Source organism: Leptodactylus fuscus, chromosome 4 (genome assembly GCF_031893055.1).
Source record: "Leptodactylus fuscus isolate aLepFus1 chromosome 4, aLepFus1.hap2, whole genome shotgun sequence".
In the NCBI taxonomy this organism is placed as follows: domain Eukaryota; kingdom Metazoa; phylum Chordata; class Amphibia; order Anura; family Leptodactylidae; genus Leptodactylus; species Leptodactylus fuscus.
The window spans coordinates 96,791,070-96,809,341 of record NC_134268.1 but is presented as its reverse complement, the minus strand read 5'-3'; the positions used below and the strand labels follow the sequence as shown (position 1 = coordinate 96,809,341).

The window sequence follows — 18,272 nt, the reverse complement described above, 5'->3', positions numbered from 1 at the left end:
TTGTTTTGAGTAGCCCATGATGCCACTCTTCAGAGGAGATTCAAATAGGAGATCAACTTGCAATTGGCCACCTTAAATACCTTTTCTTATGATTGGATACATCTGGCTATGAAGTTCAAAGCTCACTGAGGTTACAAAACCAATTTTGTGCTTCAGTAAGTCAGTAAAAAGTAGTTAGGGGAATTCAAATCAATAAAATGATAAGGGTGCCCATACTTTTGCACCGGTCAAATTTTGGTTTAATGCATATTGCACATTTTCTGTTAGTACAATAAACCTCATTTCAATCCTGAAATATCACTGTGTCCATCAGTTATTAGATATATCAAACTGAAATGGCTGTTGCAAACACCAAAATATTTAGAACAAAAAATGATTAAGATTAATAGGGGTGCCCAAACTTTTTCATAGGACTGTATGTTTCTATGTTACACAGCTTCACTTTGTGTTGTATGTATAACATGTACTGTGTATTATGCATATGGTCTGAGCCAAATGGTTACTTGTGTTGACGTAACCTAAGTAACATAATCAGGTTTTCACATGCTTCGCACCTCCACATTCCATGTCACAGGAGTCCTTTAAATTAAAAAAAAAAATGTGTACCCACCTGCAGCTTTGTTTGGTGATGTCAACTGTTTGCCTTTACCCTAGTGTGGTTGTGGTGAGCTGAAACTGGAATCTCATGTACCTCTTTTTGGAGTTGAAGTAACAGTTATCAAATATGATAGCTGAATTTACACTAAGTTATATATTATTATTATTATTATTATTATTTATTTATTTATATAGCACCATTAATTCCATGATGCTTTACATTTGGGGGTTACATACAATACACAGAATATACAGGTAGATATAATGCTAACAATGACCGACTGGCACAGTGGGGTAGAGGGCCCTGCCCGCGAGGGCTTACAATCTATGTGGGAAGAGGGGTAGAGACAGAAGGAGAGGGGGAGACTGTACAGATGGGGGTGCGGTGATAGTGTTATTGGAGGTTGTAGGCCTTCCTGAATAGGTGAGTCTTCAGGGCCTTCTTGAAGCCTGTGATTGTGGGGTCAGTCTTATGTGTCGTGGTAAGGAGTTCCAGAGTATGGGGGATGCACAGGTATGAGAGTGTGGATTAAAGTTGTTACACTGGAAATTAGGGCATGTTTTTGATAATAAAATTTTTTTTTTTTTAGCTATTCCTGGTTACATTTTTTGGCATTTTGATCCTAAATATACTGAATGTTCTCTGTTGTTGCACTTGGTAGAAGACAGTTTGGGGAATTTATTAAGACTGCCGTTTTCTGCACCAGTCTTAGACTAAGGCTCCACGTTGCGGAAAGGAAGCTTTTTTTGTTACAGATTTTGTAGCAGTTTTTTGAGCCAAAGCGGGACTAGGTTGAGCAGAAAAAAAACAAAAAGGGGGACACTGAGCCAATCCTCCTGTAGTAAGTCAGGATGATATAGGAATGAATCACACAGACAATTGTTTGCTCAACTGAAGGGGCTGTGAGGACGTCACAACAACCCAAATGCAAAAGAAATAAATGATCCTGGGAAGGTTCCTTAAGAATTGGGTGAGCGCGTTCTCTGGCCCTATCTGGTTGGTTGGTCCTCTCTCATTGCTAGGTTGACCAGAAATTAGAAGTATGCATTTCTGATTCCGTTTATAGCCATTCTTGGCTTTGGCTCAAAAAAACGCAACAAAATCTGCAACAAAAAAAGCTGCGTTTCCGCAATGTGGGGCCTCAGCCTAAAGGGAGTCTGTCACCAGGTCCACAGGAAGGTTATGTTTACGCAGAGTTTTTTGCAAGCTGAAAATATCTGCTTTATGAATTAGGAAATGGTTCTTTGACACATTTTTTTACATGGTGCTTTTTTTAGCTCCAGCACACTGTATGGACCTGGAATCTTCTCTTTAAAAAAAAAAAAAAAAAAAAAAAAAAGTAATGGTTTTTGATGCAGTTTTTGCAGAAAAAAAAAAAAAACGCATCGAAAACCATGAAAAAAAAAGCTAGCGGTTTTTCCACCTCCTATTGATTTCAGTGGGTTTTTCAAAGCAGAATCCGCCTGAAGATAGGTAATGTCGCCTTTTTTTTTCCAGCTAGAGGAAAAAAACTGCTACTGACTCTCATTGAAATGAATGGAGGCGTATTTTGAGAAGAATTCCACCTAAAAATCAGTCTGCAAAAAATCCCTGTGTGAACATACCCGTAGATTGGTTAATGTCACCTAAATCAAAATGTGTTTTCCCCTTGTAAATCTTTCCCTCTGTTGCTAAGATATCACCATTTTTCACTATCCACATGAGCTCTTTGTAGCAACAGCAACGTCCTTGTTATTCCAAGGAGCTCATTTTCATATTGACAAAAAAGCAATATCTTGGCAGCGTAGACATCGATTAACAAGAGGAAAACCCCATTAGATTTATTCAGGTGACCCTAACCTATCTGCAGTATTGGGTTCATATGCTTGCTGGCACAAGATACAGCAGAATTCTGTATTTATCAGTCTGGTGCATTGTGGGAGATCCTGTACAACAGAACTGAAATCTGTGCCAGCCTGGGCAGCCAGCTCTCTGACATGAGTTATAGTAAGCCTGGCGGGCTGCTCTGATACACCCACTGTGTTAGAAAAGGCAAAAAGGGTATGAGAACGACCAAAGTGGCCCATCCTTGGTGCAAACTGAGGTTGTGCACCAAAGAGACAATACTTCTATTCCAGTTTTCTGGTGTAGGTCATTTAATAGGTTGAACTCTTGTTCTGTAGCCAAAAAAACACATCATATTTGAGGGGGTTTTTTTACACCATTTTTTTTTTTTTTTTTTTTCAAGAGCTGACTATTGATTCTTCAATAATAAGGCATGCTGTATAGTCACTGTTATCTGTCATAGGCTCTGCATGTGTTTATAAACAATGTTCACCGTTATTTTTGCATGTTTTTATGTATCGTATTCCCACTGCATGTCTTACTCACCGCCATTGTATGCTTTACATGATGTTTTGGTCTATGTGATGTGTTGTGTGTCTTTAACCTTTGCAGAGCATGTCTTCACCACTGACAAATAATATTGGCACTGCTGTGCCTTCTGGACTTAATACCAACTGCATGCCAGTAGAAAGCAATAATATTCATCAAGATTCCATTGTAAGTTATCATTTTAGCGTTTGGTGTGTGTTAAGATGTTGTATTGCTTGCTTCATATGTGTATTGGCACCCGCTGTATGTCCGCTGGATTCTCTGTTATGGTAAATTGTGCTCATTTAATCCATTGCATTAGATTGATCATGTAATCCTATTACCAAACAGAACTGCAAGCTGGAAGGATGTGCTTTATGTTATTAGCATTTTCATTCTCTGCTGTCTTTAACACATTTGTGTTGTCATTACATAAAGTACCTTGCCAGACTTGGCCCTCTCACCACAAGACTATGCATGCTAGTGCTGCTCCCCTATAACCCAGTACCAGTATACCAATATATTTAGAGGATATTGCTTCACTCAGTAACCCATTTTTAGCATTCTTACTCCTCTGTTCTTCTGGTCGGAGGAATGTGTCACTACACACTGTCAGTACTCATAGGACAGTTTCCGATCAAATAGGGACCCCACATTCAAGCTGGTAACAATAAATTCATGTAAGAAATATCAGGAATGACACAATGCAGAGTATTAAGGAAGATGCTCCAGAATTGTAGTTTTATAGGGAGTTTGTACTAAAATATACTGCACGTCACAAGATAGTTCATCCGGAAGACAGTGGAAAATGCCATATTTGTTTTATCCTATTACTAGAAGAGATCTGAAAGATGAGGCACGGACTTCAGTCAAAACTTCAGTGTAGCTTTGCACAAAAAAGCAAAGAAATCTAATCTGCATGGTAAACTTGCATAAGAGCTATTTAACCCAGCAAAAGGACTAAGCATGGATTATAAAATAGTTTATATTAACTCATTCAAGCCCACGTTTACTGATCAAGTTCACTTGCTGCTCTCTTATCCTTAGGTCTGAGAAGTGCCAGATACCGTACACAAGGCTTCCAGGAGGTGAATTCAGTTTAGTAGCCCTGCTTGCTGGTATTCAAGTCTGTACAGAAATTTACAGGAATTTTGAAAAATCATTAAATCAATTTTCACAATGGAAGGTTTAGAATTATCTACCGTAAGCGCTATACTCAGAGGTCCTATAACCTATGACCTCAGTGGTACTATGCCTATATTACAAGTGAGAGACTAAAGTATGCTTGTACGTGATACACATACATTTCTTTGTGTATTCCATATATAATAATTGGTTTTTAGGAAAACTGGTATGGGTAAGATGTTACAAAACATAGCTCCTAAGAATAAATTTGTATAAACTGTATAGCAATGATCAACCGATACTTTTTCTATGCACAAGTAGAAAAGTGGTCCCTCTTATGTGAGCAGATCTTTTATTCACTGCATCCATTATTCTTCTAGGAATCTGAAGAAGAAGACCTGGAATTTGATAGACCAATCAAAAAAGAAATGTGTTCCTCTGCTTTTCATGACTTCAAGCCTTATGTGCCCGAGGAGTTTGCCGACTTCAGTGTTTACAATGCTAGTTTGGACAACAGAGACTGGATCAATTCCAAAGCGGACTTTGCTAGTTTTCATTCTTTGGATAAAGATGTTTCTCGGAGCCCTACTACCAGCAGTGTTACTAGTGGTTATGTATCACATAGTGCTTCTAATATCACGCTCTCTGACATTGTGGTTGCTTGTAGTGACAGTATGGATCAGTTAACTGTCCAAGTAAGAGACTTGGAAAGCCAAGAGCACCCAGAACTTGCTGGACCTCTGTCTGTACAAAATGGCAAATCTTACGCACATAAAGAGTCCAATGAGAACAGCTGTCCGGGAAATGCAAACAGCCACTCCACCGTCACGGAAAATAGTGCCTTTGAAAAAGTGCCACTTTGCACTACTGAAAAAGATGCTGCTGTATTGTGTAGAAGTGTATCTTCTTCATCTATGGACTGTAATAAAGGAAGCTGTGTCAGCTTTTTACCCTGTGAGGTTGCTGTGGAACATACTTGTGATATTTTAGAAGACCATTCCTTCACGGAATTCATGGGAGTAGAAGATGGAAAAGACTTTGAAAACCAGGAAAATCCACAAATGTATTCTTCTAAAAGAGAAAATAAAGTAGTAAATGTTGTAGACTATGAAGCATATAATACATCTGGCCAGGAATTGTCAGAACAAAAAGATAGAGAAACCTCATTATGTTGCAATTCTCAGCTTTGCTCTTCTGAAAGCCATTTGCCTGAAAAGAATCATCTAGATCTATCTGATGATTGTGAAGACAGTCCTTCCCATGGCCAACCATGCCTTCTGTCCCTGGGTGATCAAGTATGTATTGGTGACAACAAGTTTGGAACAGTGCGATATATTGGCACCGTGGATTTTTCCAGAGGTGTATGGGTTGGTGTTGAACTTCATGTTCAGTTAGGTAAGGAACAGCTTCATACTAATAGTATATTATCTCTGGATGAATTAGCATGGTGTTACATAAGTCTGTTTTAAAGTGATTGTGTCATAAATATAACATATTATTTAAATCACATTTTTTGTTAGACAATAGGTTATACTGTTATTTTTTTTTCCAAGTCACTATTTATACACAAAAAATAAACTATTGTAGTTTTTTAACTCCGACCACTAGACAGACATTTTTTTAGGCAGTTCAGTTTTCACTAGTGCTCTTCCGAGTCACATCGGAATCCCTTTTTTCAAAATATTTTTTTTATCAGTGGAAAGAAGGGTCGCAGGTTGGCAATTTGTACAACCACAACATTATTCCTAACATAGTCACTTTTTTTGTTTTTGTTTATGGCAGTAACTTTTTTTTAGAGCTTAGTACCCTAACTCCATCATAATAGCCAGTCATAGTCCCTGATAACAGCTCACTGCAGCTTTCCACCCACATTACAGCTAGCCATATTCCTCCTATAATAGCCAGACAGAGTCCCCCCTCCTGCCTCCATAATAACCAGGCATAGCCCCAAGCATTATATCTAAGCAAATTCCACCATAATAGCTAGATAATCCCTGATGTAATAACAAGGTATAACTAGATACTGTAGTATCTTGACTTCCATATAATAGCCAAAGTCCTCCATCATAAATAGCCCACTAATACTCCCACCTCCAGTATACTTAGGCTCAGTCCTGCCATAATACCTAGGAACAACTCCAAATGTAATAGCTAGGAAATATACAGTATAGAGCCTAAATAGCATATGAGGCACCAAACTAACTGAACTTATTGCTCAGGGCTAAAGAAAAAATTCCAACTCTGCTGGAAACAGTAGAGCTGCACCAATGGTAAAGGATGTCAAGCATTAAACTTGGCAGAGGTCGTGAAAGGTACACTTTAAGGCCAGGGTCCTACGACAGTCACTGAAAAGTGGATTCTGTAGAAGAATCAGTGCAGCGGAAATGCTGTGATTTTCAAAACCATTGCAGTTTTGGAACATGTCCAGGGGCGTAGCCACAGGGCCCGGGACATTTGGGGCCCAGCAACAGCCGCTACCGCTGTGGTTTTTTTTTTTTCTTAATAAGCCGTTACCGACTGGAGTTACTTCAGCCAGTAATGGGCCCTATTTACCTGGCAATCCTGGCAGTGGCTGGGATGGGTAAGTGACACCGCGGGCCCCACAAACACTATTATTATACTTGGAGGTCTTTTCAGACCCCCGAGTATAATGATCGAAGGCCCGGGAGAGGTAAGGAAACATAAAAAACTGTGTTACTTACCTCTCTGGGCAGGCTTTGGGCGTGGTTGTATGACGTCACATGACCGTCATGTGACGTCCCAGACGTTATTGAAGGTGGCCGACACCACTGAGGACTGCAGCGGAGCCAGGGATAGGTAAGTAACAGTGTTTTTAATGTTAGTTCCCTTCCACCCCCACCCCACCCCCACCCCCCCGGTCTCTGATTATTATACTCTGGGGCCTGAGTGAATAATTGTTCCTAAGTGTTCTCAATGGCGCAAAATACTGTGTATAGGGGCCACTATGGGGCATAATAGAGTGGGCAGGAATGCCGGGGGGGGGGGGGGGGGGGAGTTCAGTCAGGGTCTTCAGTGTCGGTCAGGAGGGGGGCTCCATGTCAAAAGTTTGCCACGGGGCCCCGCCATTCCTGGTTACGCTACTGAACATGTCAGTTATACCTACAGAATCTCCAGCAGTTTCCCTATAATTGAAGCAGAAGGTCCGCAGAGGAAAACTGTGTGGACTTTCTGTGAAAAGGGCTGCAGGAAAAACCTGTTTAAAGTAAAGCGATGGGAATTTCTATTTTCATATGCTTAAAGGGATTCTACCACTAAATCGCTTTTTTTTTTTTGCTTTAGACATCGGAATAGCCTTTAGAAAGGCTATTCGTCTCTTACCTTTAGTTGTGGTCTCCGCAGCGCTGTTCCTTAGAAATACCGATTTTAACCGGTATGCAAATGAGTTCTCCACAGCAATGGGGGCGAGCCCCAGCCTCAAACGGCGATGGGGGCATCCCCACTGCTGCCTGAGAGCTCTCTCCAGCGACGCTTCCATCTTCAGCTGCAACCCTGCTTCTTCTGTCTTCCGTCTGGGTCCAACCTCCGACACCTGCGCAGTACGCTCCTGTATTGAACTGCAAGAGCGGCCATTTTTGGGAGGCCTCTCTTACTCTTGTAGTTCAATACAGGATCGTACTGCGCAGGCGTTGGAGGTTGGACCGACATGGAAGACAGAAGAGGCGGTTGCAGTTGAAGATGGAGGCATCGCTGGAGAGAGCTCTCAGGCAGCAGTGGGGACGCCCCCATCGCCGTTTGAGGCTGGGGCTCGCCCCCATTGCTGTGGAGAACTCATTTGCATACCGGTTAAAACCGTTATTTCTAAGGAACAGCGCTGCGGAGACCACGTCTAAAGGTAAGAGACAAATAGCCTTTCTAAAGGCTATTCCGACGTCTAAAGCACAAAAAAAAAGTGATTTAGTGGTAGAATCCCTTTAAACCTTTGCTCTCATGGGAGATAAGCCACCTAAATTGTTTGGTAGCAGCTTTCACCCCTGTCCCCATTCAGAACACATACAAGTTGGTTAAAGGGGGCTGTGCCATCACTACAGATGACAATAAAATATACTTTGTAGAGTAACTTTGTGAAGTATTATTGTTAGAAAAAAAAGTTGTCACAGAAATATTTTACTGTTATCAGGTTGTAATAGCTCCCCCTGGTGTTCAATAGGTGTAGACCAGTGCACTTTCTAATGAGGTACATTTAGTCATCCGTGTCCAGTTGAATACAGCTTTTCTCCTATATCCTGAGTGGAAAAAGCAAGGAGATCATTTAATTACTCAATGTAAGCTTTTCGTCATCTCATAAGTGCAGCCTGCTACTCTCAGCTTTCTCTCTAAGAGTGCTAGACGTACGATACAGACTCCAAGCAGCAGGAAACTAGCAATTTTGGCATTTTTTAAAGTTTTTTTTAATGGCATGCGCAGTATTGCATAAATAATATGTTAAAATTATTTTATGACAATACCAATTTCATATAGTGTGTATGTATATATATATATAAAAAAAATTCTATATTTATTTTATTTTTTTGAAAACCTTTTTTCCCCAGAAAATAAGGTTTTGGGTTTTTCTGCCATATTCGACCCATAATATTTTTATTGATGTGATTGCACGAGGGCTTGTTTTTTCAGGATGTTTTTAAAAGTATTTTTATTGGTACAGTGTAGAGATACATATGACTTTGATATCCGTTTTGATTATTATTTGTTTTTGAGAGTTGAGATGAACAGAAAACACAAATTCTGGCATCTAAATTTAAACCCTTTCTGTCACAGGCATTTTTCGATTTTTCACAGTTTTTACATTTTGAGTTCACACAGCCATATCAGGGCTTAGTGTTTGCAGGACAGTCTGCACTTCTTAACTGAGAGAAAAACGGTGAGCTTTATTTTTATAGTGTTTTTATAGTACAGCCATAAAGACACATCACTTGTATTTTATGGGTAGGTACAATTTCGGAGATAACAAATTTATATAGTTATTTTTTTTATGTTGGAATCACCATATTCTGACACCTGTGGCTTTTTAAAAATATTTCTTTGTAGCGGATGCATAGGGCGTTTTTGTTTTTTGTGGGACCAGATGTACTTTTTAGTTAGACTCATTTTGGGGAATGTCTATTGCTTTGATCGCTTTTTAATCAAATTAATAGAGGTGAAACAGTGAAAAAATGGTGGTTCAGCTCTTTTGACTTTTCTTTCCCTGCTATGGCATCCACTGAATGAGGAAAATATTTTAATAAGTTTGTAGGTTGGGTGTTTTCAGACACAGGAATGCTTCATGTTTATATGTTCCCATTTTTTAAAAACTTTTATGTGTGTTCTAGGGAAAAGGGGGGTAATTTGAATTTCTATTTTTATTTTATTAACTGCAATTATTAGACCCCTGATCATGTAAAGTTTATGGGCACTTTTTGTGCACCATACAGTGAATGGTATGGCATGGAGTTGCAAAATGGAGCAATTCAGAATCCCTTTTACCTTGTACAAATCTCCCACTTTACCAGCACCAAAGCAACCCCAGACCATCACATGACCTCCACCATGCATGACAGATGGCATCAGGCAATCTTCCAGCATCTTTTCAGTTGTTCTGCGTCTCACAAATGTTCTTCTGTGTGATTAGACACCTCACATTATGATTCTTCTGTCCATATTGACATATTGAATGAGTATTTCATATTAACATAATATAAAAAATGTGTCTTATTACCATGAATTGATGATATTTATCATAATATTGTCACAGCCACACCATTATAACCAAACAAAACACATGGTTTTAGTACCAGTTCTATAACTGTATGACATATCTGTATATCTGTATGACAGTACACCACCAAATATATTTATTGTATTCATTTCTTTCTTAGGCAAACACGATGGCACAGTGAAAGGAAAAGAGTACTTCCATTGCAAACCCAAATATGGCGTGTTTGTCCGACCCAATCGACTAACTAAAGCACTTGGTTCCACTAGGAGAGACAATGGCAGCACTTTGCGAGCACAAGCATGTTACCCAGACAAGCGGAGGAGTGCTACATTGAAAGGATTCCCATCCACCAGGACAAAAGATGTAGCACAATATCCATCTGGGAATGAAGCAGCATCAGCTTTTTCCAGAAAGCAAGAGAACAGGAAATCCTGGATTAACTAAGATGCAGCATTTGCACTTACTATGTACCCTGTGTATAAATCCTATGGACTGCTTAAAGAGAAAACTATTTTTGTACAGCTGTACAGTTTTATTTCCTCTCACATGTTTACTCGGTCTAGGACTGTTTTAACAATTTTTAACAAAAGCCTCTTATTTAGTTTGTCTGCCTTGTAGGCGGGTGGTTTGCTGCACAGAAAAGCACGACTTAAGGATAGTATGTAGATATGAGACAGGTTCATGTCTTTTCTTAAATCAGAAGAGTGGCTTATATTTTAATCTAACAAAATATTCCTAAAAGAATAAACTGACTATACATATCTGTACAAAAAAGCACTGTAAGCTGTTCCTTATTTACCAAAGAACATTTGTTAACTTGTGTAGTAGCTCTTCTCTTCACTATAGAGGCAGCCATTTTGTGGTGGACCTGATACTTCTATGTACTGCAGGTGACATCACTGAGCGATATGCCATGAAACTGACATTGGAATATTGGTCCAGTTCACAAAAAGACAGTCATCGGCGCGAGTGGTGACAGTCGGTGAAAATCCTGCTTTGTGCTTTGGTATTAGGGATGATTGTTTCATGGCCACAGTAATGTAGTCTCTAAAATGAAATGAACACCATGTTGCCTTATTTTCCTTTCTTTTTATTATAACAGGTTCTGGAGACAACTTGTTTTATCGGCTTACTGGTTTAGTTTCTGTAACGTCGGCAAGGACATTTAGTTCTGGCGTACCTCTTATTGTGTGGGCTGAAATGTGCATCTATATGTGACACGGGGTAATGGGTGGCTCTAGTTATGGAGGACTAAGCAGATCGGACTTGCTTCTTCCATACACTTCATAACTCCATATTTCTTCATGCTTATCAAAAAAGTTAGAAATGAAGTTCTAGATCTGCTAAGCCATTTCCCATACAAGCTCCTTCCTGCATGGCATCTACTATGATCACTGTTTGTGATGGACACTGAAAACGAAATAGAGTACAATGTTTGTATAGAGTTTATATTGGGACACATTGGGATTGATCCATGTAACTAGTAGAACATGTCATACTCGATTCTGCCAACTGATTTGCCTTGGATTCCATTTACTATTCTGAGAGGTGACAAATTAACTACATTTTGCAGTAAAATCAGGTTATTGCTTTCTAGAAGTGTTAGGGTAAGTTTACACAGAGTTTTTTGTACATGGATTTTAGCAACTTTAGAAAAGACTTGTGCAAAAAAAAAAAAATTCTAGGTGTGTTTTTTTTTGTCTGCCATTCATTTCATTGGGGTTTGCAAGGCAAAATCCACCTAAAGAAAGATAACAACACTTCTTTTTTTGTTCCTCTAGCAGATAAACCAGATAGAGGAAAAATCTGCCTGACTCCCATTGAACTGAATGGGAAAGATGGGAGGTAGAAAAACTCTGTGTGAACCTACCCTTAGACGTCAGGATTACTTCTTGATTTATACCTCTGAATGAAGACTGTAACAGAGGCCAGTCTATAGACCTATATCGATTATAACACTCTGTAGTGACGTAAAAGAAAACATCATATACTGCATGGTATAGTGTTTTTGTAGAATATTGTATATACATGCTGACATCTATCGCACACACAAAAACCATTCAGAAACAATGTGGGAACAGAGTTTTTATCCACAGGTTCTACTGTGGTAATGTCGGTATTGTGTGAAACCAGTCTAAAATTAAGAGTATATGGAAGAGTTGACATAGTAAGTCTTGCCATTATGGCGCTCAAACAATGGCTGTTATATTGAATAGCACTTACGCTAGGTTCACACTAGTGTTTGAGCCTCACTACAAGACTCTGTCCCCCATTCCGCTTAAAATTGGAAACTGGGCAGAAACCCAGCAGATTTCATTAGAGTTTAGGGCTCCGTGGGTTTCCATATGTGACCACTTTTTAAGCAGATACGGTTTCCATTCTTCAGGTCCCCAAGTGGACCTGAAAGACAGAAATCTGAGGACTAGTGTGAACCTAGCGTAATAACAGTGGTCATGACCATGCTGGTAATGAAATGGGAAAAAAAACCTCATTTATTAAAAAATAAAGTAAATGATTTTAATTCTCAGTTAAGTGTGGACATATATCATTTATCAGATTGTTTCCAGCTGTCAGATATGACAGTGACAGTTTACAAGGATAGGTCAGAAGACTTTGCAATGGATTTCTGGATTTTATTATCGGAATGCACAGATTAGGTTTTTGGATAGTAACTTTAGCAATTCATTGAATATCACTGGACCATATCACATCATCATCTATAAAGTTACGCTTGGCAATGTGTGATTCATTGGGATTAATTGCTTTCTGGTCACTGTTTTGGCAGCTACTAGACTAGATGTCATAGATGAGCGGTACTATCATTGGTTAGTAGTAAGCCAGATTCACAGAGTGTAGGCTTCCTGCAGTGTGTCACTACGAAAGGGATTCATTATGAGCTTAAGCCCATACAAGTATTTTAAGTAGTAAAAATTACCTGGTGAACATCAGTGTTTATGGACTCCAGTTCTGGACACTTACAGCTGCAGTTGCTATTGAGCAGTAGTCACACTATGCAGTTCTTCCAGGTGCTGCTTGTTCTTTACAATTGCATATACGGAAGTTAGGGTTGGTTCGCACTAGCACTTGTATTCCGTCTGCAAGGAGTCTGCATGGAGACCCCCACAGACGGAATACCAACGCTAATGCAAGTGCTGTGCAGTTAAGCACATGGAGCCCATAGACTATAATGGGCTCCGTGTGCTTGCCACGCACTGCCCGCACAATTCATTCGTGCGGGCAGTGCGCGGCAAGCACACGGAGCCCATTATAGTCTATGGGCTCCATGTTCTTTGCAAGCACATCGCTTGCAATTGCGATTGCATTTCGTTCGGGGGGGTCTCCATGCGGATTCCTTGCGGACGGAATACAAGCGCTAGTGTGAACCAACCCTTAGTGTGTAAGGTACAAGCACCAAAGTAGCATTTGTGACATAATACATTTGGAACTACTCACTTCACAGCTGGCATATATTGACACCAATATATATGTACGACTTTCTGAGATACATTGTGGAATAAATTCTCATTTTCAACAATAATTTTTTCTGCCGGTAAGTGGATACCGTAAATTTGCTGCTTACATCAAGTCTAAGGCCCCACATAGCAGGCTGCAGCAAAAATGTGATGTGAGAAAATCATGGCAGCAAAGCTTTGCAATTTTTCCTGCAGCGCTTTTCACAAAACCTCCACAGAGTTTTTCTCCGCAGACTTTCTGCTTCCATTATACCTATAGGGAAGCCACCAGCATTTCCATAGGTATAATTGGCAATGGTTTTGGCAATCGTGTCATTTCTTCTGTGTGCGAATTTAAAAAAAAAAAAAAAAACTAAACTAAAACTCTTTAATTTTGTATCAAATTACAGATGTGTATCTTGGATATTAGGGTCCATAAACATGAAGGAAAATGGTGAGGAATTTGGTGTGGAATTTCAGCGCTGAAAAAAAAGCCTCCCGTTGAATTCAATGGGTTCCTTTTTCTGCTAGCAATAAAAGGAACCTATTGAATTCATGAAAAAGGAAACCGTTGAAGTCAATGGGAGGCTTTTTTTCAGCGCTGAAATTCCACAAGAAATTCCTCACCATTTTCCTCTGTGTGAATGGACCCTAATGGAGTCAAGGAAATACACTTTCTAACCCGTACTTGTAGAAAAAGGTGGAATAGAGTTTGGTGATGGGGTTAGCGTTGTACACTTAGTTCCAAGCGCTGCAAAGGATCAATATCACATGGTAGTAAGTAATTAAAATGTTATCATAATGCCATAACACTATTGAAACATATAGGGAATACCTTGGTTACTGTGTTTAAGGTGCACCGTATAGTTACCATGTTTCAGGCATACCATGTATAGGCCCCCGAACACTGCCATTGAGTTAAAATAACATAATAGGGAGTTACTCAACTTAAAAGATATATGAAACCGCTGAACGTTCTAGAATAAAAAAGAAACCATACTCACCTCCTTTATTTTATTTTTTTCCCCAGTCTTTGTTTACAAGTGGCCAGCATTGTGACCTCTGCAGCCAATCAGCGCTGTGCCAAGATGCCAGGAGAAAGGCACATGACCAGCTGCCTTTACAGTTTTTTAGAAATTGGACAAACCCTTTAAATACCAGCACAATATCACTAGCACTTCATATTTTTACAATGGATTTTTGTTTATTTGCTCTAATTGTAGCTTGGTGATTTAGTGGTAATGTTTCTCTATGAAAAAACTTTTTTTTTCCCAATCTCGGATAGTCCCTTTAATTGTGTGTCTCGCAAAAAAGTTGGTGACTATTCTGCAGGGTTCCATAGGCAAATGAAAATCGGTTTATCGGCTTAGCTTCTCCATGGTCATATACTCAGAAATAAAACCTAATCGATATGTGGCCCTTTTACCTCCCCGAAGACATAAAGGTGTGTGGGTTTCTGTATCTGTGACCCGAACAGTGATATTTTATCATTTTGTTTTGGGAATTTTTAGGATTCCATGCAGGACATGATAGTTACAGTTTCAAATGAGTTATATTTTTGTACAATCTAAAGCTATAAACACATATAACAAATCTAACGGTCTTCTCAACAGTATTAACAACAGATATTCTGGAAAATACTCCGTATAAAAGCAACAGATATAAGAGCGACAATACTGATCTCTGGCTATCTTATCTATAGTTCTTATTTGGCACTGAACACTGCTCTTTGCACTGTAACTTTCCTAATACAAAAAATGAAACCACTTTCTCTAAATGCAGTTCTGTCTGCAAAATCTTTGCCCACTGAGTTTTTGTATCCCATTGTATTAATTGTTTGTACAGATATCCAGATTGTACATAACTTATCTATTGTGCCATTTTCTCTTCAATTAGGCATACATGGAAAGTGTCTGTTTTATTGAACCTTAATAAAGAGCTGCTGTTCTGTTTCTTTTTGTTTTATGTAACTGGGCAATTCCACTGTAGAATATTGCTGTTCACTGTATAAAATTGTAATTTATACTCTGCAATGTTGTTACTGGTACATATATATTCTTTGTTTTTAGAATATAAACAAGTTATTGTATGTACATTGTTTTTGATGTTGTTTGTTTTAAGTATATGCAAATAACAGTGAATTACATACTACAATATCTACAGGAAACTATTATTTTCTTTTAGGCCGGGGCCCCACATGATTGAAAGGCCACGTTTTACAGAATAGGCAAAGTGGATGGTATTCTAGCAAATCCCATGCCCAATTTGCGGTAAAAACCGCTGTACAGACAGGCTACGATTTCCAAAATCGTTGCGGATTTGGAAATCGCAGCATGTTAATTATACCTAAGGAGACGCTGGCAGTTTCCTCTGCATGTCGGACTGTGTGTCCATGCAAAGAAATGGTTTCCAGGCAGAGAGGCAGCAAACGGACAACGGTGGTCTCCTTTAAAAACCCATTCAAATGAATGGGTTTTAAACCTGACTGCCGGCAAGCTGTCCCCTGTCCAGTTTTTCACCACATTACCTTATTGAAGATTGCTTGTGTTTCCTCCACCCTCTCCTGAGGTGATGGCTTGGATTAATTCCTGGTCTTGGTCGACTCTGTCCACCACTCTGTCTGCCACGCAGTCTATATGTTGATGTTGTGTGGGAACACCTATGAAGCATCTCAGGTCACTTCACTACATCCCAATGCAAGCATTGGAATGGTTTGGCGGCCATATTGCTACACTCAAACGTGCGAAGTTCTTATACATTAATCAAATTGATAGTTTGAGGCTATCATATAAATCTCAAACGTTATCTAATGGTCAATACCACCCTCCAACTGGGAGACTTTACATCCACCATAGAGCTTAGACACTCTTATTTTTGCATTCCAATTCTCCATTTAAGCAGGAAATTCATCCAGTTTGCCAACCTCATGAACCATCAGATCCATCATTTTCAATTCACTTTTCTTCCATTCAGGATAACAAGAGCTTCCCAAGATTTCACCAAGGTGATAGTAGTCTTGGCAGCAGCACTCAGGTTTCAGGGCATTTTTGTGGTCCCTACTTGGATGAATGGCTGATCAAGGTTCCTTCTGAACAGGAATTATATCTTCATCTGCAGAGGATCTTAGTCATGCTAACAAATCATGGGTTAAAAGTTATGAGAAATTCTTCGACAAACAACTAAATTTCGTGGACTTTTCGATCAATTCTTGCTTAAAGGTGTTGTCCTGACAAAAATGGACAACCATTTTAAAGTCAAAATCAGCTGGGGGCAAAAAGCATACTCACCTATCCCTGTTGCTCCGGTGTCCAGCGCCTCCCGGGTCTCTTCCAGAGTTGTGCTGAAGCCACTGATTGGCCTCAGAGGTCATGTGAATGCTGAGGCCAATCAGCGGCCTCAGGAAGAAGTCCCATGATGTCACAGGTAGTGGCATTCAGGCCCTTTGTTAATTGGCCTCAGCGGTCACAAGGCCAATCAGCATCTTCAGCACAACTCCGGTAGAGACGCACCGAAGCAGAAGAACCAGGAGGTACAGGAGGACACTGGAGCAATGGTGACAGATGAGTATGCCAACACTATCACGGTGACCGTACAATGGTAGATAGTGGCTCTACACAGGACACAGGAACAATGTTGTGACTTACAGGTGACGTCTCTGACTGTAGTTTACATTTATTGTCTTTTCCATCTGGAACGCCATGACCACTTTTTCCAGCTGTGACTGTAAAGTTTAGTTTATAGGAAGAATTTACATTTATCCTGGACAACCCCTTTAAACTGCTCTGTTCAGAATGTCATACAAAATTCCAAATTACCACTTGGGCCCCCATGGCAACACTGTGCCAACTAACCTCAGCAATCAGTGCAGTCCCCTGATCCAAATACCAATCTTGCATGCTTTAGATCACTCTATGTCTTTAGGACAATTCTGGCCTTTCTGATTCAGTTTCTTCCCAAACTAAACAAGAACTGTGACTACATCTATGGTGTCTCCTGCCTAGTTGTCCGACTACCTTTAGTCCTTGCTACAGATTCTTGAGGCTTAGCCTGGGGTGCGCATGTAGACTCTCTTTTATAGACCAATTCCCTTGGATCCAATGAAAGGGCACTCCCTTCCTACTTGAATGAGTTCACAGCAGTCAAGCTTACCCTCATCAGATTTCTACCACTCTTACACAAACAAGATGTTTAATCCAGTCAGAAAATCTTTCCACTGTATGCTATATCACCAAGAAAGTTTGCTCCCCCCATATAAAGGACATCTATGGGCAACCAAGGGCTATTGGTTCCATGCTAATCTTAAGTCTTTCTTCCAGCTTCCCTCATAATTAAGGTCCTCAACAAGATCGAAAGCTAACATACTTTTCTGGTGTTGCAGGGCCTGGCTTTCATTTGTGTTATTGCTTTGGGACGCAGGTACTGGAAACTTCCACTCCAACCTCACTTTCTCATACAGGGAAAGATTCATCAAGAGTTCCACAAACTTGATATTGCAGTCTGATGGTTGAGATGCAAAATCTAAGGACCCAAAAATGGTCTGAAGACCTGATTTCCACCTTGGCTTATAGAAACAGAAAAAGAGACAGCGCCAAACAACGTAATATTGTCACAATAAGTGATCAAACAATGAAGTGAAAAGATTCTCACCTTTTCTAGTTGTGACAAAGTTCAAAAACTCTTAATGGACAAATATGGAAGGGTTCAGATCTTTTGAAGAGCAGTTGGACTTCTTCAACCATAGTGAACTTGAACAACATTTTTTCAAGTGCAAATTATGACAGATTTGCACTTGAAAAGAGGCTTTTATTGTCCAAATTGCATTGTGCTTATGCCTAATAAAGTCGATTAACCAGATCAGCGCCAGTGACCCTTATTTCTTCTTGGGGATTTTTACTGACTTCCACCTTAACAGCCTTAAGAAGGCCTTCAATCAAGATATACTCTAGAGCAGGGGTAGGGAACCTTTGGCTCTCCAGCTGCTGTGAAACTACAACTCCCATCATGCTCCATTCACTTCCATGGGAGTTCCAAG

The 18,272-nt window shown here is 39.8% G+C and overlaps 1 protein-coding gene across 7 annotated transcripts in view; it reads left to right on the top strand.

Moving 5' to 3' along the window:
- Positions 1 to 12,889, top strand: part of KIF13A (kinesin family member 13A) — a 167,369-nt gene extending 154,480 nt beyond the window's left edge. For 2 of the 7 annotated variants that reach the window (XM_075270888.1, XM_075270886.1), the window contains 3 exons: positions 3,035 to 3,139; positions 4,456 to 5,470; positions 9,949 to 12,888. In XM_075270888.1, coding sequence (XP_075126989.1) covers positions 3,035 to 3,139; positions 4,456 to 5,470; positions 9,949 to 10,232 — 1,404 coding nt within the window. In that variant the 3' untranslated portion in view covers positions 10,233 to 12,888. Of the gene's footprint in view, positions 1 to 3,034; positions 3,140 to 3,997; positions 4,039 to 4,455; positions 5,471 to 9,948 lie in introns of those variants that run through there. The other 5 variants (XM_075270890.1, XM_075270891.1, XM_075270884.1 and 2 more) reach the window with 4 other exon arrangements.
- The last annotated feature ends 5,383 nt before the right edge of the window (positions 12,890 to 18,272 follow it).